General features: G+C 38.1%; 1 protein-coding gene across 2 annotated transcripts in view; it reads left to right on the forward strand.

The window, feature by feature from the left end:
• Positions 1-23,860, forward strand: part of KLF12 (KLF transcription factor 12) — a 476,625-nt gene that overhangs the window by 342,153 nt on the left and 110,612 nt on the right. For both annotated transcript variants that reach the window (XM_066380776.1, XM_066380778.1), the window contains one exon: positions 3,810-3,945. In XM_066380776.1, the coding sequence (XP_066236873.1) occupies positions 3,810-3,945 (136 nt within the window). The remainder of the gene's footprint in view (positions 1-3,809; positions 3,946-23,860) is intronic.

Genomic DNA, 23,860 nt, shown 5'->3' on the forward strand with positions numbered 1-23,860 from the left:
TGATTTATTGGAGTGATCTTTATAGGAACAGTCTACCATAGGTGGGTATTTGAAAGTCAGAGCGAATAGGGTCCACTTCAGGTGTTTAGCAGTTATCTTCCAAGGGATTTCGTCACATTGAGTGAAGCACACAACATTGCACAATACCTACAACTCAGAGAAACGACACCTCCACCAGCAGTGGGTTGGCATACCCAGAATTGTCCAGTCCCTTTTTCATCTAAGAGCAACAGAATCTCAAGTGTAAATTCCTTTCAGCTGCATATAGATCAACTGCTCTCTACTTATAGGGATATAGCAGGGATCTCAAACTCAACTCAGCATGTGGGCCGCAGAGCAAGATCACAGCCATTCAGCAGGCCGCACTAGGTCTACAAAAGGCAACTGTTACGCAACACTTTTCTCACTGCAGTTGAAAACAAAAAAAAATCAGTACAACAAGCACAATCGTACATGCAGTTTACTCAGTGTCACAAAACGACCAGAAACTGTAGTTCACATCACAACTGCTGTTAACTAAGCTAATATCTAGCTAGGATGCTAGAGAAATGAAAAATACAAGTAGGCCCCTAGGCTTACTTAATTTTATCCAAAATATTTTGAACTTCGTGGATTAGTCTGCAGGCCGCACAAAAGTTTGAGACCCCTGGGATATAGGTATGTTTTTGGTTCTGATGCCCAGAGCACTTTTCCATTTTCTCTGAATGGGATGGGCATCCCAGAGAATAAGTGCTTCCTAAGTGAGCTGAGAAACTCAAAGACTAATGGAGGTTAACTGGGATAGGTGTCCCTATCGCACATTTAATAAGAGGAGAGTGAAATTATGCAAGTATGCAGATAAGCTAATCATCTGACTTAATCAGCGATGCAGATTTTAAAAAGCCTTTCTAATTACTTCCTCAACTTGGCTGAGGTATGGATAAAAAGAGTTTCTCAGCATGATGGTAGCAGATGTATTTCATAATATTGATTGAAAATATTGGAAAGAAATCCTCAATTATAATGTTCCTGAAAAGTACATCCAAAAAAAAAAAGATATCATATTTAACATATTTTAAACTTTCATTGAGATAAACATAACATAATTAAGATGATCAACTCTCACACCAGTTATTTGGAGTCTTTTGTATTAGCTAGACTTTAACTTTTAGAATCAGGTTATTTGTTGGTTAATTGCCTGTATCTTCTTGAGTTGTGTTACTCTGCCTATGATAGCTCTAGTTGTCTTGGACAGAATGGAACCCCCAGAGTATTTCCCTTAGCTATTTGTTAATTTGGTATCTTGGCAAAGGAATCTTAGTGCATCGTGTTTCAACAACTTTAAATGTTAAATTGTTGACATTTACAGGCATACATAACACCACACAATATGTGATTTGGAAGACTAGATAGATCTGTTACTCATTTTCTTGGCTGAATTTAAGTAGTTATGAATGATTGTTAACTGGATCATTCTATAACAGATTGCCCAAAAGAAAGTATCTATGAATTCCTGGTTGAAATGCCTATATCATCCCTGTGTCCTAGGCTATATGACTGCTGGTTATTCATTTTTACCTTACTTGGCTGTGAGCTTCAGTCTCTTTCCTGTGTATTTTGTTTAATATAAGTTATCCTGAGTCAGTTTCTGTTGCCTGCAGCCAAGATAAATCTTAAATGATGTAGTGTCTTCAGTGTGACTGAATGTTTAAGTAGTATCACAGAACTGTGTGATAACCAAGTTTCTCCAACATTCCTCTTTTAGATATCTTTTCTAAAGATCAGATAGAAAATAGTCTTTTTGTCCCACCATTTGCAGGACAAAGAAAACATTCAAAATCTCTTTATTGTCACTGCATAATTCCTGGCATTTGAGGAAGTGAGTGATGTATTTAAGGAGTTGGTGAGGACTGAGTCACATGACAGTGAATTGTTGAGTTGAGGACCAGAAAATATGAATAGTCCAATATGATTTAATCTTTTTGCGAGTGACTGAAACTAAAACATAGTTATGCAATTGGAAGTCATAAGATGTTACACTTTTCTATATCCAAACTCTTAAATCTTTAGCTTAGATTTTCTCAGCCTTGTACTCTTTATATTTTTGATTGGTTAAATCTTTGTCATAAGGAACTGACTGCCTTGGGTTTTGTGGGAAGTCTAGGAGTATCATTGAAAATGCCAGTAACATCTCCCTCTCCCCAAGTTGTGACAAATAAGAATGTCTCCAGCCTGACGAGGCAGTGGTGCAATGGATAAGAGTGTCAGACTGGGACTCAGAGGACCCAGGTTCGAAACCCCGAGGTGGTCGGCTTGAGTGCAGGATCATAGACATGACCCCATGGTTGCTGGTTTGAGCCCAAGGTCTCTGGCTTGAGCAAGGCGTCATTCACTCTGCTGTAACCCCCCAGTCAAGGCACATAGAAGAACACAATCAATGAACAACTAAAGGTGCCTCAACGAAGATGTCTGCCCCTATCTCTCCCTCTCTCTATCTCTCGCTCTGACTCTGTCACCAAAAAAAAAAAAAAAAAGTCTTCAGACATTACCAAATGTCTCTTGGGGGGAGGGAGCAAATTTGCCCTTGTTTAAGGACTACTGATTTAGGTTATTTGAGTTATTTTCTCTTTAATTAATTAACCAACGATTACTTTTCTATTCATACTGTAAATGTTAGGTAGAATCTTAAAATATTGTCTGTCTGTGGGTAAAAAATGGTGAAATACTAGCATTTCCCTGAAGTTCTACCTGATGCATGATATGCATTAAGAGAAAAAATATGAAATTGTAAATGTACCCAAATGTCATTATAACCATGATTTTTAAGTGGATTCCTTTTTTTCCCCCTTTTTTTTTTGCAAGCAGTGGTGACTTTAGAAATGTGTAGTCAGGTTTGAGGAGCAGCGCTCTGGTTGTAGCTGGCTGGTGTTGAAGCCATGTATTCTAAAAATGCAGTTGTGAAGCTAGTACAGTTCTTCTAATTTAGAGGGTGTATGAGAGTGTATGTACTTTGTGCTTGAGGCGAGGGATGATGGAAATCCTACACAGTGGTTATTAAAGCTTTCCATAAAGAGAAGGGGATAGAAATCAAACCTAATTTATGAGTTAAGGTTTGAAATGTTGTCTATAATCCTCTCATTTGAAAGGATCCAGTGGTCCTGATCAGCGGGTCTCAAATCATCAGGCTATTTCTGGCTTTGACAGGTTCACAGTGGGAGGAGAGTTATGCCTGGAAATGCCTTTGTGAGAAATGAAATCAGTACGGAGGCAGAGTACTTTTTAGCACATATAAGCATGTAATTAAAATGCTACTACTACTTCTGTCATTTTTCTACACTCAGATCACAGTAATAAACTTCAAAATGATGCTTCACTGAAGTATGAAAAATACAGAAAACTTTGAGTCTTGAAAACCTTGTTCTTCTTTAAGCTTATTGTGAGACCGAGAAGCAGGGGCAGTGAAATGGCCAGGACCCTGGCAGTAGAAGCAGGGGAAGCCGGAGGACCCAACGACAGAAACTTAGGAGCTACCTAATCAGCTTCTGACCACGCAGGAGTAGATAATATTGTGGATTTTATGGTTTCTATTCTGTAATCATGCCCTGAAACTACTGAGAGCTGGTAGAGGTTTTATAAATCAAATGAACAGAAGAAGAGTCAGTGAGTGCTCGGTACATAATATAAATTGCTTTCACTAATTCCTGGGATTTATAGAGAACTCTGTGTATGTGATACACACAGAAGAGACCTTCCATGCTTGATGTTGGTCCAGGACAAGGTTAACTTTCTGCACACTAATTTTAATTCATATATATGCCTTTTTTTCCCAGCACAAATGGACCCCCGAGGCCTATCTCCCAGACAAAGTAAAAGTGACAGTGATGATGATGACCTGCCAAATGTGACCTTAGATAGCGTTAATGAAACTGGATCTACGGCCCTTTCCATAGCCAGAGCAGTTCAAGAGTAAGTATCACGTTCTCAGGACGAAATAAGAATTGCCAAGGTGTTCAATGGATACTGGAAATAGTGGCATCTCCTGTTCCCCAGACATGTCATTCTAGCCCTACACAGGCAAACATGTCCGCATCTTTCCATTCAACCTTGCGTTCTTTGGTTAGGGGGAAGCTTGGGCTGTTTTACATAGTTGAAAATTTGTGTTTTGATTAGAAATAAGACTTCTTTTCCTCTTTTCTGATACCTCCTGCCCCTTCTCCTGAACTCTGAAAAAAAAACAACTGTTCATTCTGAATGTCACTCTCCAATTATCATCATCATTGTTATTATTCATATACAACAGCCAAGAGAAATAATATAGCAAGCACTGTGATTTTGCTAAGAAAGTATACAATAGCTTTTTTGAAATTTCAAATTTGGAAGAAAAATCAGAACCACATGTCATTTTTAAAAGGATCTTTCTTCTCTTTCCTTTTGTCGGGACCATAGGTTAGACCAGGGGTCCCCAAACTATGGCCCGTGGGCCACATGCGGCCCCCTGAGGCCATTTATCCGGCCCCCACCGCACTTCTGGAAGAAGCACCTCTTTCATTGGTGGTCAGTGAGAGGAGCATAGTTCCCATTGAAATATTGGTCAGTTTGTTGATTTAAATTTACTTGTTCTTTATTTTAAATATTGTATTTGTTCCCGTTTTGTTTTTTTACTTTAAAATAAGATATGTGCAGTGTGCATAGGAATTTGTTCATAGTTTTTTTTATAGTCCGGCCCTCCAATGGTCTGAGGGACAATGAACTGGCCCCCTGTGTAAAAAGTTTGGGGACCCCTGGGTTAGACTTTGTGCCTGTTTATTGAAAACACCTGTTTTTCTGTCATTGTCCATTCTGTATTTAGAACTGAACCTATGGCCAATCCATCTGTATTTTACCTCTAGAATAATTTTTAGTAACGTAATCTTGAAGAAGGTGAGGATATAATCTTGTTATTGCTGATTATATCTTAATTGACAGTTTACTCAAAGTGATTTTAGTTACTACCCATATAGTAATGCCTTTCTCCCCAAATATTAACTAAGTAGTTACTCTGTTCCACGTATTAAACTTTGAAATTAAGAAGAATTAGTATAACATTTTAGAATTTAAAACATATATGTATATATGTATGTACGTATAAAATGAGTAATATATCTCTATGTAATATGTATCTATTTACATTACATATGTGTGTATACTCACAAATACAGGGTGGGGCAAAAGTAGGTTTACAGTTGAGAGTACATGACACAGAGTTTGTTCTTGTAGTATTTATTATTACTGTATTATTTTCCACACAAACTGTAAAACCACTTATGCCTCACCCTGTATAGATTAGAGGAAAGTAATATGTAGAGAATCTAACATGAAATGTAGAATCAGATCTTTATTCAAGTTCATAATAGCTCTGTGACTCTTGGCAAGTTACTTAACCACTCAAATGTGTTTCTTAATCTGTAGTGAGAATATCAGAACACATAGATTACTGGACTGTTGTAAGGGTATGATACAGTTACAAGGCATAAAAAGCAAATCACAAAGTCTGAGCACATAGAGGCTTTGATTAATGGTAGAAGTAGTATTATAATTAGTGGTAGCGGTAATAGTAATAGCATGTAGTATACGTATATGACAATTAGGGAATACAAATGTCACAAGTCCCATTATTCTAATTATACAAATGAAGGCACTGAGGGCTAGAAAAGTTAAATGATTTTCCAAAGTCATATGATAAATGGTAACAAGATTAAAGTTTTGGACTTCTGACCAAAAACCGATCTTTTTCTAAAAGTTCCTGGAATGTCTGTTTCCATAATATCCTTCCACTCGAACAATTTATAAAAAACATTTTTTCAAATTTGTTCAAATAACTGATTTTGTAGTAAATTAGTTTCTCCAAAGCAAATGTCAGCCTGAGCCAGGATAGGCATTGAATCAAAGGGGTTACTGAAATTGCATTTGGGGTGGGGGCATGCCAAGTTACCTCATCGCTAGTTCAGCGATCAGCACCTGATCATGGATTTCTGTGAGCTAAATAGTAACGTCAGAGATTCCATGTTCTCATCTGGAAAATTAGACTAAATGATGACAAGCTTCTATTCTGAGGTAAATAATAAATTTCATAGACATTTTAATCCCACTGTTGTCCTGCATCATATAGCCATATATATATATATGTATTCTGTGTGTATATGTGTTTATAGATATGTGTGTTTCTTTTAATGCAAACTTTCAAATATGGAACTATGATTACTAAAATCTAAATTATTCTTACTCCATTTGGGGCTTATATAGCAAGTAATGGTATTAATTTCTTAAACATGACCTTTTTCGTGCTTCTAATAATATGTGCTTATACTATAATATTATACATTAATGTGAAACTTTTAATAAGCTCAGAAACCAGAGCTTCATTTTCACATAACCTCTCTGATGTGTTCTGTGAAAACATTTTTAAGCCACAATATTCAGTATATCCCTGTGCCTACTGTTACAAAAGTTGCACTTGCACCTAGGGAAATGACAGATTCCTTATTTATGTAAGTGTTTACATTAAACCATTAGTAAAGAATACTAAGCTGTCACCTGGGAAGTCCTTGAGTGCCAGGACCCATCAATAGTTAATTAACCATCATTCACGACTCTGTATAAACACTGGGAAGTGCAAAGGTACCTACTATTAGATAAAGCAAAAAGAATGTTTTTCAGAGACCTCTTTAATATAGGTATGTTTTAAATCTTACAATAATATACTGAGAAAAAATTTGTTCTGGGACAAATAAATAAATATATAATTCTTCCTAGAGAGTTAAAAAGTAAAAATTGTGTCCAGGGTCACTCAAAATTAACTTCCAGTTATATAATCAGGACATACCTTTCTGCTCTGCTATTCTTTAATGCATATCTGTTTGATTGATTTCTCTTTCCTTTCTTTTTGCCTTGTATCTTGATGCCTTCTATTAACTCCTAAGCTATCAAGCAAACAAACAAAATTCTAGTATACTGTGATAAATAAAATAATGCATTACATAATAAGAGGATAAAAGAATAGCTTGGCAGCCTTGGCTGGTCGGCCCAGCATGTGGATGTCCTGGATTCAATTCCTGGTCAGGCACACAGCAGAAGGGACCATCTGCTTTTCCACCCCTCCCCTTCTCCCTTCTCTCTCTCCCCCCTGCAGCTATGACTTGTTTGGTTTCAGTGCATCTGCCTCAGGCGCTGAGGATGGCTCTCTGAAGCCTCTGCCTCAGGTGCTAAAAATAGCTCGGTTGCAAACACGGCCTCAGATAGGCAGAGCACTGGCCCTAGACTGGGGTTGTTGGGTGGATACTGGTCGGAGTGTATGCAGGAGTCTGTCTCTCCATCTCCCCTCTTCTCACCTGGGAAAAGAATTTAAAAAAAGAAAAGAACAGCTTGGTATGATTAAGATGAAAGGATTTTGAAAGGCATCTGCAGATCTATTTCCTGCCCTTATAGAACTTTCCTGAAAGAGTTAGCTTGAGAAGAATGTTTGCAGGTAGAGAGGTGATGTCATCAAAGATGTATGTAACACAGTGGTAGCACCTTTTAAAAGACCTGGGCAACCAATTCGCTTTTGTCTTTCCAATTAAAGACAAAAGGAACAGGGTATTTAAGAGGAGTTCAAAGGCTTGCCTCTTATTTCATTGGCCATAACAGGAGTGTCAAGGAAGAGAAAAGGGAAGATGAGAAAAGAGGATATTAAGGAAGATTGACGCTGGAGAGGGATGAAACTGGCTTGTACTAGGCCAGCCCTTAGAGTGAGATGCCAGCCCACAGGGTAAATGTCCCCAACTGAAGCTCCCCTTTCCCATTCAGGTTCTGAGACTTGCCTCATGAAATAATCAATAGCATTTGAATTTTTAATTTGGTACTTTATTGACATGTATTTCTACAGCATAAAAGTTAATATGCTAACAAAATGTTATGCATTTTACCGGTTTTAAAAATGAACTTTTATTAAAGCTTTATTTAGTTTAAAAATCTTTCCTTTGATTTGATGCATAGAAGTTGTGAGTTAAAATTGCATACCCTGCCCCTCCCCATAATCACGTGTTCATCTTTAATAAAAAAGAACCTTGCTTAATGGCTAGAGCAGTAGCCTGAGGTCACCTTGATTTGTATAGATTTGTATAATGAGGCTACTGATCTGTGCCAGGACTAATCATTTCAACCATTGTCTTCAATTCACTTGATTCCCGTTTATCAGCACAGCATCAGTGAATTCAGTTAAATTGGAAGAAATGGCCACAGAGAGGTCCACACACAGGCTCTACCCTTATTTCAATTGTAGAAACACTGTCCAAGTCAGAAGTCATGTATTCAGTAATCATGACAAAACCAACTTCCAGCAATTCATAGAAGATGTTTAGCTTTGATCTTGTTTTTTTACCCCCAACGGTAAAATTGGGTTATTTCCCTTAACAACTTGAGAAACATAATTATGAAATTAGTGTTTGGAAAAAGAGAGGTACAGGCGCATAATTACAGCAGATTATTATAATTAACTCTTACCCTGGGCAAAACGATGATAAATTTTTTAAACAGGCAAAGTCTGGCTTTGTTATCCAGTACCTCTCATTTATGTATCACTTTTACTTCTTTTTTTCTAATTCCAAACATTCACAATCCTCATTTATTGATGTGAGTAGATTAATTAACTTTCTTCATGTTAAAGTGTAAATGAATCATGATATCTGAAATATCTGCAGCATTACCCTAAAAGGATAAGGCTATAGATGCAATACCTTCGGTGAGAGTGAAATGGGGCCGGGAGGGGGAGGGTGGAAAGAGCGGTGAAGGTGGGAAGGAGCTGCACCCGTGTTTCTCAGTGGCCATCCTGGCAGAATTGGTAGGTGCACATCACAGTTTAATGCACACCATGTCCAAGTAGTCAATCCTCTGATTTGACTATAACTCTTAGAGGGGAACAAAAGCAACATAAACTAGTACTGTTCTTAACTTTTTGCTTTGGCTAGAATCTCTGATATTTGCACCTGTTAAAAGGATATTTTTAAGTAGTTCATTGTCAATTACATTTCAGCTAATTAAAACACTTTACTGTCTTCCTCCTGTTTTATTACAGTTGACCTTTGAACTACTCATTTCTCTTATATATAGATTTTTTTCAATACTGTAAATATCTTTTCCTTGTGACTCTTAACATTCTTTTTTAGCTTACTTTATTGTAAGAATACAGTTTATAATTCATAGAACATACAAAACATATGTTAATTGACTATCTATATCATGGGTTCTCAACCTGTGGGTCGTGACCCCGGCGGGGGTCGAACGACCAAAACACAGGGGTCGCCTAAAGCCATCGGAAAATATATATTTTAAACACAGGGGTCGCCTAAAGCCATCGGAAATACATATTTTATTTTAAAATGTATTGTATAATAAATATGTATTTTCTGATGGCTTTAGGCGACCCCTGTGTTTTGGTCGTTCGACCCCCGCCGGGGTCGCGACCCACAGGTTGAGAACCGCTGATCTATATTATTAGTAATCCATCCAGTCGACAGCAGGCTATTTGTAGGTAAGTTTTGGGGGGGTGAAAAGTTTTCCTTTGGCTTTTGAGTGCACAGTAGGCAGCACCCCGATGTCTGCATTGTTCATCGATAACTGTATATTGCTCATGCAAAGTGACTCTTTTAAAGAAAAGCAATTTGTGAATTTCTGGAACTAGAGAATCTTAGCTGTACTGCATTTTCACTCAAATGCACTTTTTTTTTCCTCCTGAGAATAAGTGTTTTCATTGAATTTATTAGGTGACACTACATAGTTAACATAATTATACAGTTCAGATGCCCAATTTTACAATAGTCTCTATACACCATATTGTGTGTTTACCCCCGGGTCCAGTCTCCACCCACCACCATTTATGCCCCCCCCTACCCTCCTCCATCTTCCCCCTCCCAAATATCACCACACTGTAGTTTGTGTCCATGAGGTTTTCTGGGGGGAGGGGGGGAAGGAGCGGTTTACTCTAACCCTCACCTCCCTCACCTAGTCCCCACCCTCACCCCCATTGCTGTCAGCCTGCTGTCTTATGTATGAGTCTGTCTCTATTTTGCTTGTTATGAAAGAAGAGATATGGTAGCAAGTTAGATACACTATTGCTTCCTTCCAGCTTTGTTGCTAGTTCAAACATCAGGGTTCTTAATTTTAAAAAATAGCGTTTAATGATCAAAGAAAGTCAGAAATCTTGAGGGGTCGGTTATTTATTTTCTTCATTTTTCTTCTAACAAAGTTCTTGGACATACCTCCTGTTTCTCTCACTTAGGATTGTGTTAATGTCTTAAATTACAGCAGAAAAATAGTACTAGAGGTGAGGAAGAAAAAAAAGAATTGTTAGTGAGAGCCTCCTTTTTGGCAGGTTCTGTGAAAATTTTCAATGTTTATTTAATTCGCGCTATGATCCCATTTTTATCCTACAGATAAAGAAACGGAGGCTCAGAGAGGTTCACTGTATCCCCAGAGGCCCTACAGCTAATAATGGGCGGAGCTCGTGTTCAGCCAAGTTTGGCTGTAAACCCATGTTGCTCTGTGGAGGCAGTGCCTCTTGTTGTGCTGTGTCTTTAAAATCTCTAGACACAATAACTATCCAGAACATGCAAAGCTTGAAAAGTAAGAAAATGTTTATGAACCAATTTCAGATTTTTTCAATCTTTGAACTCATTGTTACTTAATGTAATCTGTTTTAGGAGAAAATAATTCTGTCAGATGTCTTCATAGAATTTCTTAAAGGTTTTTCTGTTCTGTAAATCCCAATATTCTTAATTCAGAATAATAACATTCATTGGATACGTTCTGATATTGGCAAATATGAAGTTTACTTAAATGTAGTAATTGATGTGTGTTTAACTGTTAATTCTGCCTAAAATTCGGTAACAATGAGTCAAGTTTAAAAGGTTAAGCAAGTCTCTACGTAATGCTTCAGATGACTTTTTAAAATTCAAAACGTTTATACTATCAGGGAAATTATAAAAACACATCTCAATTCTACCATAGGGATTAAAAAGCTGTCTATTTGCAGATAGATACATTTGACCTTAGAAAGCACACATGCACACAAAACACTTAATTGACTATAAATACCATTGTCTTACAGTTACATGCCAAACTGTGAGTTTATCTTGATATGTGAAGAAATAAAATACGAATCTATTAGAGTACGCTTTACATCAACTTCACTGTTGCTGTTATTTCATTAAAAGTGGTTATTGCTAAGGAAAATGTGTTTTCAAATGTATTTCAGTATAAACTTCAGTGCTAACATTCCTAAAACCAAAATATAAACATCCCTTTTAGAATCGCTGTCTGTCAGTCTTTAAACAGAAAAGTTTGTCGAAGTGGTACTGCATCATATTATTTTGCACCTCTTGACTGAAAGGTTTGAGAGAATTTGGGCCATGCCGCTTCCCTTAACTACTGATTAGAATAAACCCTACTGAGCTGACTGTGCCCCAAGAAAATGGCAGATAGCTCAGTGTGTCAGCTGACTTCAGCTTTTGCTCTGGGATCCTTCGATTATTGCCTCATTAAAAGAATTTATACCTTTATTTAATAAGCTTAACATGTTTGTGACACCTTCAAATTCGCATTTCATGCCTTACCAGAGAAATTTTGATGCAGAGCTTTAGACGGAAGCCAGGTTCTCTAATAGCGACTCTCTGGCAGATATGGGGGCTCCTGATGGGTAAATCCCAGAGGCTTCTCTCTGTTGCCAGGGGGAATACATACTTTCGGGTTGCACTTCTTTTGAAGGAGGTTAGAAAAAGCTACTGATTAACTGGAAATGAACACAGATGAAACCTAAAGTATATACTTAGCCTTCATCAGACCAACAGTCTTCCAAGTCTAAAAAAGAAAAATGACAAATAGTGATCACTAGTGTCATTTAAGCCCCTGGGTTTAGTAGCAACGTGGAGACTGTATACTCATATCCAGTACCTTTTATCCTTTTATCTGCTTGTGGACAGTGTTGGTCTCTTTTTAGATTAAGAAAAGTGTAATCAAGTTTGGCTAGTAATTTGAGTTTTTCCAGAATCATCAAATTAAGTCATTATTCATGTGGTGAGTAATTCATTAATTTATTCAACCCTGTATTACATGCTGGGGTAATGAATGATTCATAGTACTTGACAACCAGGAGTTCAGCATCAAACTCTATGAGATGATTTAAAGCACAATGGCATGAATACTGAAGGGCAGCAGTGAGAGAATGGTGGGGGCAGGGTGGCACGTAACACAGACTGGCACAGGTAAGAGCGTTGGCATGTGGTAGGGTGCATAAGCCCCCAACAACGGGTGCCTGAGTTTGGAAGAGAGATGGGAGAGGAAGCTGCTTGGAGAGGCAGGGAGAAGAAGGGGTCCTCATCAGGAAGGAAGAATGTATTCAGTAGACAGAGTGGGAGCCGTCGGGAGGTTTTAAGCTGGATGGTGTGCTCAAGTGTGTGTGTTACAGGTGCCAATCTCAAGGAAACTGGATGTGGTTGTGCAGATTGAGCACCGTTCATCCCAAAGAATGTCTGTGTATACATATTGACATATGGCGCATGTTGAGCTACACAGAGGGCACATAACACGTCCCTGCCGTCTTTTTCCCTTTTCTAGACTAGCATGGTGCCTGGCAAGGCAGGCAAAACCACATTTAAAATACTGGACAGTTAATCATTGATCTTGTGGTGTTTATATCCAAGTAGAGGAGGTGGGTGGAGAAGGACAGTACGCATATATTTCTGAAGAAGGTAAGTGCTGTGGAAATAAGGAAAGCAGACTTTGGGTGCTAGGCAGTATGGAGGTGGTAGGCAGAGTTTACTGTTTCACTCAAGGGATTCCGGGAAGAACTGTCATAGATGATGCTTTAGGGCGGACCTGAAGAGGTGCAGTTTAAGTCACAAGGATCTCTCAAGGAAGAGCATTCCAGGCAGAGGGAATAACAAATCTGAGGACCCTGAAGCAGGGAAGCTCTGGAATAAACAAATGAACAAGCAAACTCATTGACCAACCAAAGAACATTAATTAGAATTTCTTTAATTTTTTTCTTAATTTTTCTATTGATTTGGGAGGGGGGGGGAAGGGAGGAAACGAGAGAGAGAGAGAGACAGAGACAGAGAGAGAAGCATCAACTAGTTGTTCCACCTAGTTGTTGCATTTTAGTTGTGCATTCATTGGTTGCTTCTCACATGTTCACATGTTCACTGACCAGGAATGGAACCCATGACCTCGGCGCCCCAAGGCGACACTCTGTCCAATGAGCTACCTGGCCAGGACCTAATTGAATTCACTAATATTACAGAAGAAGCAGAGCTCCATAGAGGCCAACTAATTATTCTAACATCACATTCCTAGAGAAGGAGAGAGAGAGAGAGAGTCAGGACTGAATCTATTAATTCACTTATACTCTTCCCTACGTTATGATAAAAAAATCTTTTTTTTCCTAAGGGAATCTGCAAATAATTGTTTAACCAAAACAAAAATATGAAAAAACAAACATGTAAAAAAATTTTCTTTTACAATATTTGCTTACTTTATACATATATATATTGTTTTCTCTGGGCTCTTGAAATTTATATATCCCCTGCTGAATCAAAAATATCTATTATATTAGAAAAAAATGTATTATACATTATTGTATCTTCCAGTAGCCATTAACTACTCTGTCTCTAAAAAGGATATAACTATAGTTCCATGTGAGAGCTTATCCTGAGAATTCTTGTACATGAACCTTTTTGACCTCTAAAAAATAAAATAGCCTGACCAGTGGTGGCACAGTGGATAGAGCATCAGCCTGAAATACTGAGGTCCCAGGTTTAAAACCAAGGTTGCCAGCTAGAGCTCAGGCTCCTTGGCTTGAGTGAGGGCTCACAACCTTGAGCTTGCAGTCCCGGCTTGAGCGTGGGATCATGTCAATTGATCATGTCAAGTCAGTCTTTTGAATCCAAAGGTTGCTGGCTTTGAGCAAGGATTCACTGGCTCAGCTGGAGCCTCCCAGTCAAGGCACATATGAGAAACATTCAATAAACAACTAAAGAGAAACGAAGAGTTGATGCATCTCTTTCTCTTCTCCCTCCCTCTCTCTCTCTCTTCTCCCTCTCTCTCTCTCTTTTCCCTTCCTTTCTCTCTCCCCTCCCCCTTTCCCCCTTCCTGTTTCTCTCTCTCTCTCAAAAAATCAATAAAAAATAAAATAAAAGCTATAATATATAATCGCTAATACAGTGGTCCCTCGTCTATCACAGGGGTTAGGTTCCAGAAACCCTCCGTGATAGGTGAGAATCTGCAAAGTAGTGACCTTATATTTATTTTATTATTTATATATATGGGACACAGTGCTCTGGCTGGTCGCCTCCCATCCATCAGCCAATAGTGTGCCGTGTACACTCTCACGTGGGCAGACTAACTCAAGCGGAAGCAGCAGCGTTTTCCATAAGTACGAATCTTTGTCTACTCATCTGCTGTACACTATGTATTTTATTTCGATTTAATATTCTTTTAATATGTTTTAATTAATATAGTTTATATTTTTATATTGTTTTCAGTTTTTTAGGCTAGAAAATGCTTATTTTACCGCAAAAGTAATTAAAATAATAAATATATAAAAATACCTATATACTGCAAAATCCCATGACATAGCAAAAAGTCCACATTACAAAGTTAAATATATACAATTTAAAAATCCGCTATACAGTGAGACCGTGAAAAGTGATCTGTTATATGGCGAGGGACAATTGTACACAGATATGCTGTTTGAGAATGCTTTATATAAATATTATTTGTCATCTCTATGGTGGGCATTTTATACTCTATGCATAGTGCTAAATAATCAACTTAACACACACACCACCACAACTGAATAGTCATCTTCTTCTGATAAACTATAGGTATAAACAAACTATTCTAGCCTTCCTAAATGTTTGAACATTATTGGCTTAACTGAGTGTTGATTTGTTTTATAAAGTGCCATACCTCATTCTCTTGTGAATGTATTATTACTTCTTGGCGATCGACTTAAAAATAGAAATCAGCTTTTTAAATTTAATTAATTAATTAATTTATTTATTTATTTATTTAAGTATTTTAGTCAGAGACAAAGAGAGACAGACAGACAGGAAGAGAAAGAGCTGAGAAGCACCAGCTCATAATTGTGATACCTTAGGTGTTTATTGATTACTTTCTCTGATGTGCCTTGACCGAGAACTGCTGCTGAGCCAGCCGTTTGCTCAAGCCAGCGACCTTGAGCTTCAAGCTGGTGAGCCTGCATCAAGCCAGTGAACTCGGGTTTTCAAACCTGGGTCCTCAGCATCCCTGACTGACGCTCTATCCACTGTGACACCGCCCGTTCAGGCTGATATCAATTGTTTTAAAGCCAAACTTTTTACTTTTTTAAGTAGAGGATTCCAAAATGACATCATAAGTAAAATTCAGAAGCCACTTTTATTTGAGAGTGGCTATTTATTTTTCTACTATTTAAATTATTTTTAAATGATTCATTATTAGTAATTTATAAAATAACCCCTAATTTTAAATATAACAGTATCATGTGGTTATACAATATACGCCAAACTGATCACTAGTATTTATTTGATTTCAATTGTATGACATATTTTTTCCATGTGAGATCTTCATGTAGCTTTTTTCTTACTGTATGTTCTACTTTTAACCATATTGCAAATTTATGTACACAACTTATATTTTCTCACATATATGTTCTGAGTGTAAGTGTAAGTAGTCATTTCTCATGTATTTTTAATTGAATTTATTGGGGTGACATTAGTTAAAAGTTATACAGGTTTTCGGTGCACAATTCGACAACACATGATCTGTGCACTGTACTGTGTTCTACACCCAAGTCAGGTCCCCTTCCATCACCATGTGCCCCTCACACCTTCTTCTACCTCCCCCATCCCCTCCCTCTCATGCATTAGAGATGTGTGTTGACATAGATACTCATGAATAATGTTGAAATATTAATGTTTTTACAAGTTCCTGGAACTACTCATCACTATTTTATTTATTAATATAGTTAGAGAGAGTACACATGATAAAAAAAAAAACATACTGTAATATAGTCAAAATTAACTGAATTTACCAGGGCATAGTCTCTTTTATTTTCAGTCAAATGTTCTAGACACTCTCTCTTCTTAATACTCTTCATGAGTTATAGCCACAGTGTGCCACAATTTTTCTGTACTTTATAGCAATGGTTCCCAACCTTTTTTGGGCCACAGACCGGTTTAATGTCAGAAAATATTTTCACGGACCGGCCTTTAGGGTGGGACGGATAAATGTATCACGTGACTGAGACAAGCATCAAGAGTCAGTATTAGATGGATGTAACAGAGGGAATCTGGTCATTTTTAAAAAAATAAAACATGGTTCAGACTTAAATGTAAATAAAATGGAAATAATGTAAGTTATTTCTTCTTTCTCTGTGGAACACTACCAAATGGCCCACGGACTGGTACCAGTCCGTGGCCCGGGGTTGGGGACCACTGCTTTATAGGACTTTGCCACACACTTGAACCTCATCAAATATATTTACTTACATGCATCAAATAGAAGTTAAAAAAACATTGAAGGATCTGTTTTCATGGAGAACCTGCTGCTATATAGAAAATATGGTATAGATACAAGAAAGGTAGTTTGATAGGAGTGGGTCTTACCTGGTTGTCGTTCTACCATGGTATTTTGCCGTCTCTCTTCACAATCACATACCTGAGGGTTGCCTCCCCAAAGAAATCTGCATCGTAGCTCATTCTAAAAATTAAATCCCAAACCATATGCAGTTACTATAGCAAAAATGGCAGCACATTTTGAGAATATTTTTAATTAATCTGCTAAATTATTAGTATGAGAAAACTTTAAATTATAAAATAAAGTTAATTCTGCCACATTTTAGTTTTAAAATTATTAAATGTATCATTCCTGTTATTTTTTATCCCTACCTATAGGAAAACATATCTAAAATTTAAATGTGAAACTTCAACTAAATTTTAATGTAATTATATATTATTAGCTAAATTTATCATTTTATCGATCTGATTTTTAATATTAGATTGAGTCCAGTACTATTTCTAGATAGAATTATATATCTTTCTAAATAATTTGAATAAAATCAGTCCTATCTGTTCATCTGTCTATCTATCTACCTACTACCTATCTATCCTTCTAAATATTGGTTAGTGTTACTTTTGGCTGCAAACAAAAATAAACTTTATTAGAGAGTTCAACTGAATAATTTTTTTAGCGTAACAGGAAGTTTTGCTGTAGTCAAGACCAGAGGGTAGAGATGTTCATAATGTTCTTTTTTTTTCTTTTCTTTTTTTTATGAAGTGAGAGGCTGGGAGGCAGAGACAGATTTCCGCATGCTCCCTGACTGGGATCCATCCGGCAAGCCTCGTGCCGATCGATGCTCTGCCCATCTAGGGCTGCTGCTATGTTGCTTGGCAACCAAGCCATCTCAGCACCTGAGGCAAGGCTATAGAGCCATCCTCAGTGCCCGGGGCCAACTCACTCGAGCCAGTGGAACCATGGCTGCAGGAGGGGAAGAGAGAGAGAGGAGGAGGAGCAAGGGGAATGGTGGATAAGCAGATGGTCACTTCTCCTGTGTGCCCTGACTGGGACTCGAACCTGGGACTTCCTCGTACTGGGTCGACATTCTACCGCTGAGCCAATCAGTAAGGGCCACATAATATTCTTAAGGTTTCTTTCCTCTCTCTGTTTTGATGTTGTTTGCTTGTGGCTTTCTTCCCAATAGTCTATGAAATCTACTATATCTCCAGGTATCCTGCCCTTATTCTAGTCAGAAGTGAAGAAATAGAAGCAAACAAATTAACTATCCAGAGGAACATACAAGGCAACCAGTCATTTTATAAAGCTTTCCCATGAGCCCCACCCTGTGACATCTGCTTATATCTTATTGGCCCAAACTAGTTTGCATGGTCCCAATTATTGGACCATGGCAAGGAAAAGAACAATGTGGACAGGGACTGAGTCAGTTAACCAATAATGTCTGCCTCAAAACTTACAATTTAGTTTTAATACTTGGCCCTGGCCGTTTGGCTCAGTGGTAGAGCATCAGCCTGCCATGTGGAAGTGCTGGGTTTTATTCCCGGTCAGGGAACACAAAAGAAGTGACCATCTGCTTCTCCACCCCTCCCCTCTCCCTTCTCCCTCTCTATCTCTGTTGGAGCACGTTGGTCCCAGGTGCTGAGGATGGCTCCATGGCCTCACCTCAGGCGCTAAAATAGCTGGGTTGCCAAGTAGTGGAGCAACGGCCCCAGATGGGTAGAGCATTGCCCCGTAGGTGGCTTGCCAGGTAGATCCCAGAAGGGGTACATGTGGGAGTCTGTCTTTCTGCCTCTCCGCTTCTCACTTAAGAAAAATAAAATTAAAAATAAAAATAAAAATTTCAATACTTAAAAAAATATACATGATACCTCCCCAAGTTCAGTACCAAAGTTTTTAAAAATCAGTCATGTATTGCCACTGTAAGGCTATATAGACAACTCTTCCAAAACTCAGTGACATACTATCATAAAACATTTACTTCTCTTCCATGCATCAGCTAGCCAGCTGGGGCAGGTCTGCAGGTTGTTGGGGCCTCACTCTTCGTGTCTCTCATTTTTCTAAACCCAATAGGTAATCTAGCATGTATTTCTCATGGTAATGTCTGGAACACAAAAGGGGAAGACTACATCACTGGTCTGCCAGCATACTGTTGGCCAATGCTAGTCACATGCCCAAGTCCAGCGTGACTTACCCCAAGGGGCTAGGGAGATATATTCTCTCCGTGGAGAAGAGAAGCTTCAGGAGAGTGATGACTAAGGTACTGTTTTGGAAAAGGAAAGTTGTTTGTAGAAGCAATTAAAATTAAATATGTTACCTATTTTTTAAATCTAATTTCCCAAGTTTTAACAAATTTTAGTCATACTATCTTATAAAATTTCTCTATGGTTTTGATGAATCCCATCCATTCTTCCTTGATTCATTTAATGATGTAATTTTTAAATTAGTAATTAGTAGTACATTTATTGTGTCTTAATATTTGAATTTCATAGTGTAAATCCTTAATCTTCAGGGTTATACTCTCAAAAATGTTTTATTTCACCAAGTAGTTTTGCATTTATAAAATACAAAGCTGGACAGGCAGCCGATTTCAGCTAAATAAGCAAAATTTTTGAAATATGATAATGTTTACTCTCTAAACTCAAATTAACATTAATTATCTCGGTGCACGAAATGATTAAAAGTAACATCAGCTATTGTGCCTTTTCCCTCTGATTTCTGAAATTATGTAGCTGTGAGCTACAATACAGACAAAACACAAATAAAACAAAAAATTTAAGCTCTTATACAGATAATTGCAAATAAAATCTTTGCACTAAAATTTCATGACCTTTAAGCAAAATGTATTTTGGTCTTCAATTCGGCATCCATTCTATGTTTCACTGTATATATGTAAGCACTGTTATAAATAAGAGAAAATATGGAATAGATTCTTATAGTTTCCATTTTCTAATACAAGTATAAAACATTTTAAATTGCACATTTAGAGAAACATTTCTAATAAATAATAGGAAACTGCAATGAAGAAAATTGATTAGAAAAAATAAATGACTTTTTTTAATCAAGAGATTAAAATGTCTTCTTGTCATCTTGTGTTGGGTAAATTACACTGTGGAGTTAAAATAATTTTCACTGCAGCTTTTTTATGAAGCTTATTGTACAAGTGAAGTCAGCGGAACAGTGAAAGTTTTACAGTGTGAGGCTCTCCAGCAAAATGAGAAACTATTCAGGGAAACAAGAGTTATTGGTTTAAAAGCATGTAATGTCTTTACATACTGAAAACAGCCTGCTGTGTTTTGTTTTGTTGTTTTTTTTCAATGAATTTATAGCTTTGGCTTTTTGCTCCTATTATTTTACCCAAGTTTCCAGATTGACAACTACTTTGAAACAAATGTGGGGTTTTATAGATCTTTCCACATCCAGCTTTAAAAGATCAAGATTACACAATCGTGTTTTAAAAGGGATTGCAGGGTACCTTATTAGTCATGAAAATGAGTAACGGGTTGGTCATGTGCCTAAAAAATCAGGAAGAATATATCGGAAGTTATTGAAGTAGTTCAGACACGAGCCACTCTGGGCCTGAGCCAGAGCTCCAGTGGTGGCTTGTGACTAAGTATCAGTAACAATAGCACTAAGTGTTGTGTTCAAAGTGTAGAGCTTTGTAATGATCAGTTTATTTTTATTTGTGTTTCTCACGATGCTCTCTAATATAGTAATGATTCAATTATGTCATTTTTCAGTTAAGAAAAATAAGACTCGGAGCAATTAAGTATCTTAATTGGCATCATAGAACTAATAAGGAATATCTTTTTTTTTTTTTCTTTTTTTTTGTATTTTTCTGAAGCTGGAAACGGGGAGAGACAGCCAGACAGACTCCCGCATGCGCCCGACCGGGATCCACCCAGCACGCCCACCAGGGGCGATGCTCTGCCCACCAGGGGGCGATGCTCTGCTCCTCCGGGGCGTCGCTCTGCCGCGACCAGAGCCACTCTAGCGCCTGGGGCAGAGGCCAAGGAGCCATCCCCAGCGCCCGGGCCAACTTTGCTCCAATGGAGCCTTGGCTGCGGGAGGGGAAGAGAGAGACAGAGAGGAAGGAGGGGTGGGGTGGAGAAGCAAATGGGCGCTTCTCCTATGTGCCCTGGCCGGGAATCAAACCTGGGTCCCCCGCATGCCAGGCCGACGCTCTACCGCTGAGCCAACCAGCCAGGGCCAATAAGGAATATCTTATCTTATTGGTGCCCAATTAAATGTAATTTCCCACTATATGTTAAAAGTGCTCTTTCCTGCATTCTGTCCTGAAGGGAAAGGATTTATGATTTATATTTTAAAGAAATAATTTATTGTTTTAGTGATTATTCTAAAGGAAAAAAAATTAAAGAAGGAGGAATAGCCCAGCCTTTCAACTGAATAACGTAATTGAGAGGAATGGGTAGAGGAGTTTGATATAATGATAAAAGATTCAAATGGAACTGTCCTGGTGGTATTTGTAGATTTGAAACTGAAACTGATTAGAGGGGACTGGAAAAAAATAGGAAGGGAGTCATTGACCTAAGAACAACTAATGAGGTTTATTTATTTTTATTTTTGAGGTATTATTTATATGTAATAAAATATACTTATTTTAAGGGTACAGTTCAAATGGTTTAACAATTACGCATACTCATGTAACTATTGCCAAATCAAGATACGGAACATTCCATCACCCAGGAAGTTGCCTTGAGCCTCCTCCCCCCCCCCTCGCCCACCCAGCCCACCCAGTGAATTCACTGCCTCCCACAAACCCCCAGCCAACCACTTTCTGGTGTCTGTCACCAGGAATTCATTCTAGTCCTTTATTTATGGAATTCTGTACTCTGTATCCTTTTGTTTGTCTTCTTTCTCTCAACATGTGTTTGAGACTCTTGCATGTTGTTACATTGCTCAGTAGTATTCCACTCTATGGATGTAACGTAATTTCTTTCTTCACTCACTTCCTGATGAAATTTGGGTTGTTTCTAATTTGAGGTTATTATATTACGGCTGTGAACATGCATGTGCAACTCTTCCATGGACGTGTCTTCCTTTATCTCAGGTGACCTATCTAGGAGAGAAATTGCCAAGTCAAAGGTAGATATGTGCTCATCTTTACAGGAAACCACCAAACTGTTTTCCAGGCAGTCGTAGCTTTTTACATTCCCACCAGCTCCGGATACTCCACATCTCCAACTATCTTTTGTATTGATAGTCTTTTTTTAAATGCATTCTAAAGATGGCTTAATCTTTAAAATAGGATCTATTCAATTCTTCACAGTGAAGAACAGGATGCCAGGGACCCAGTTTTAGAGAATAACCTGCAGTAAAGAGGCAGATGAAAGAAGCAGAGTCAATCACAGGGACAGGGGCTAAGAGAAACATCAATAAAACAGGGAGGGTGATTTTCAGCCAGGTCCTGTCTGTCTTAGTTTCCAGGAGAGTGAAAAATGAGAAGTCCCTTCAGTATAGCAAAAACAAACAAACAAAAAACCCAGCTAGATCTTATTGAAATGTAAAGAAGACATAGAAGCCTGGATGCGACAGGTTAATAAGAGCAAATTGTGAGTGCTGGAAGACTAAGAAGCTATGTTTTTGCAGAAGCAAGTATAGAAATGTGGTTGTGAGAGAGATGAGAAAAATAAGATGACAACATATTAGTGACGGTCATTTATATAGACTGGAGATCAATCCCAATTGAAAAAGAAAAAGCTTGAGACAGTTATTTAAATAACTGTTTTTGGACCTGGCCGGTTGGCCAATCTGTAGAGCATCGGCTGGGCATTTGGAAGTCTCGAGTCCGGTTCCCAGTTAGGGTACGCCAGAGCAGCAACTATCTGCTTCTCCACCCCACCCCTTCTTGCTTCTCTCTCTCTTTCTCTCTCTTCTCCTCCTGCAGCCATGGCTCAAATGGTTTGAGCAAGATGGCCCCGGACACTGAGTATGGCTCCCTGGCTTTGTCTCAGGTGCTAAAATAGCTTGGTTGCCAAGCAACAGAGCAGCAGCCCCAGATGGAGAGAGCATCACCTGGCAGGGGGCTTGCTGGGTGGATCCCAGTTGGGGCAAATGCGGGAGCCTGTCTGTCTGCCTCCTCGCCTCTTACTTAATTAAAAATATAAATAAAAATAAGAATAGCAAATAATTGTATTTGAAAAATACTTTAATTATAACCTTTGTGTGTCTTGCTCTCTATATTTATATATTATGCTATATAAAAATATGTATATATTTTGTTTATTGAGTTATTATCTGAACAAATCAGTGTGGGTAGAAAGTATGCATTCTTACATTCAAAATACACTTATTCAAGGCCCAATATATTTCAGAGCTATTTTTATCTTCTCTCAATTTTTATTCTAGGTACGTTTGTCTTCTGATCCACATGAACTTTGAAATTTACCTTCCTTTCTTTGATCTCTTAACTTCAAACATGAATAAGTATTTGTAAACTTTAAACCCAAAATGTAGGTGGGTCTTGGGTCATTCTGATGGGAAAATAAGGTGCTTTTCTTTTAGCAGTAGCCCTTTCTTTTGCTAGCTCTATATTTTAAAATGCTCTAACCTTCCCATTTCTTACCAGTTAGAGATACAAGAGTCTCTTAAATATTGTCCAGATTTCTGCGCTTGAAAAATGCCTGGGCCCCACAGAGTGTTTTATATTGCATAGAACTAAGAGTATAAATCATAATCACAGATAAAATTACTGATCCACTCAGGTACTTCTCCCAGAGCACTTTAGTGACTACATTGTTCTACATAATGACGCAGCAAACATCAGAAGGGAACTGCTTTGCTCTTAGACTTCATTCATTCAGTCCTTATCGAACACTTGCCTGTGTAGAACACCATGTTCAGCTTTCAGGAGGAGACAAGTAGAGGATGTCATCTTTAACAGACCAAGAAAGAGTTCATTTTTTTTTGTCCACTGTGATATTTAGGAGATTTGTATTTGAAGAAGCTTTCCAGTGCATTAAAACTCTGCCATTGCAGTAATTTAGGTTCTCGTTCATGGACGGTCACTTTTACTGAGCATTGACTTTACACCACGACGTCAGCAGTCATGGGGCAAAGTCTACAAGATTCAAGATTGTCCTAAATGTTTTTCCAGTTTAGGAAGAAAAAAGGCATCAATACTTTCTTTTTAGCCAGTCTGATGCTTGTAAAACCCCAGAGTGTTGGCACTGAAACCGGTTATAAAGAGATACAGGAGAGCAGTCCTAACCTGGCTGTAGCTGGGAGACAGGCGGTGCAAGGGGGTGTGTTGTGCAGTGCAGAGCACAGGTAAATTAAG

The sequence above is a fragment of the Saccopteryx leptura genome, chromosome 4 (genome assembly GCF_036850995.1).
Source record: "Saccopteryx leptura isolate mSacLep1 chromosome 4, mSacLep1_pri_phased_curated, whole genome shotgun sequence".
Taxonomy (NCBI): domain Eukaryota; kingdom Metazoa; phylum Chordata; class Mammalia; order Chiroptera; family Emballonuridae; genus Saccopteryx; species Saccopteryx leptura.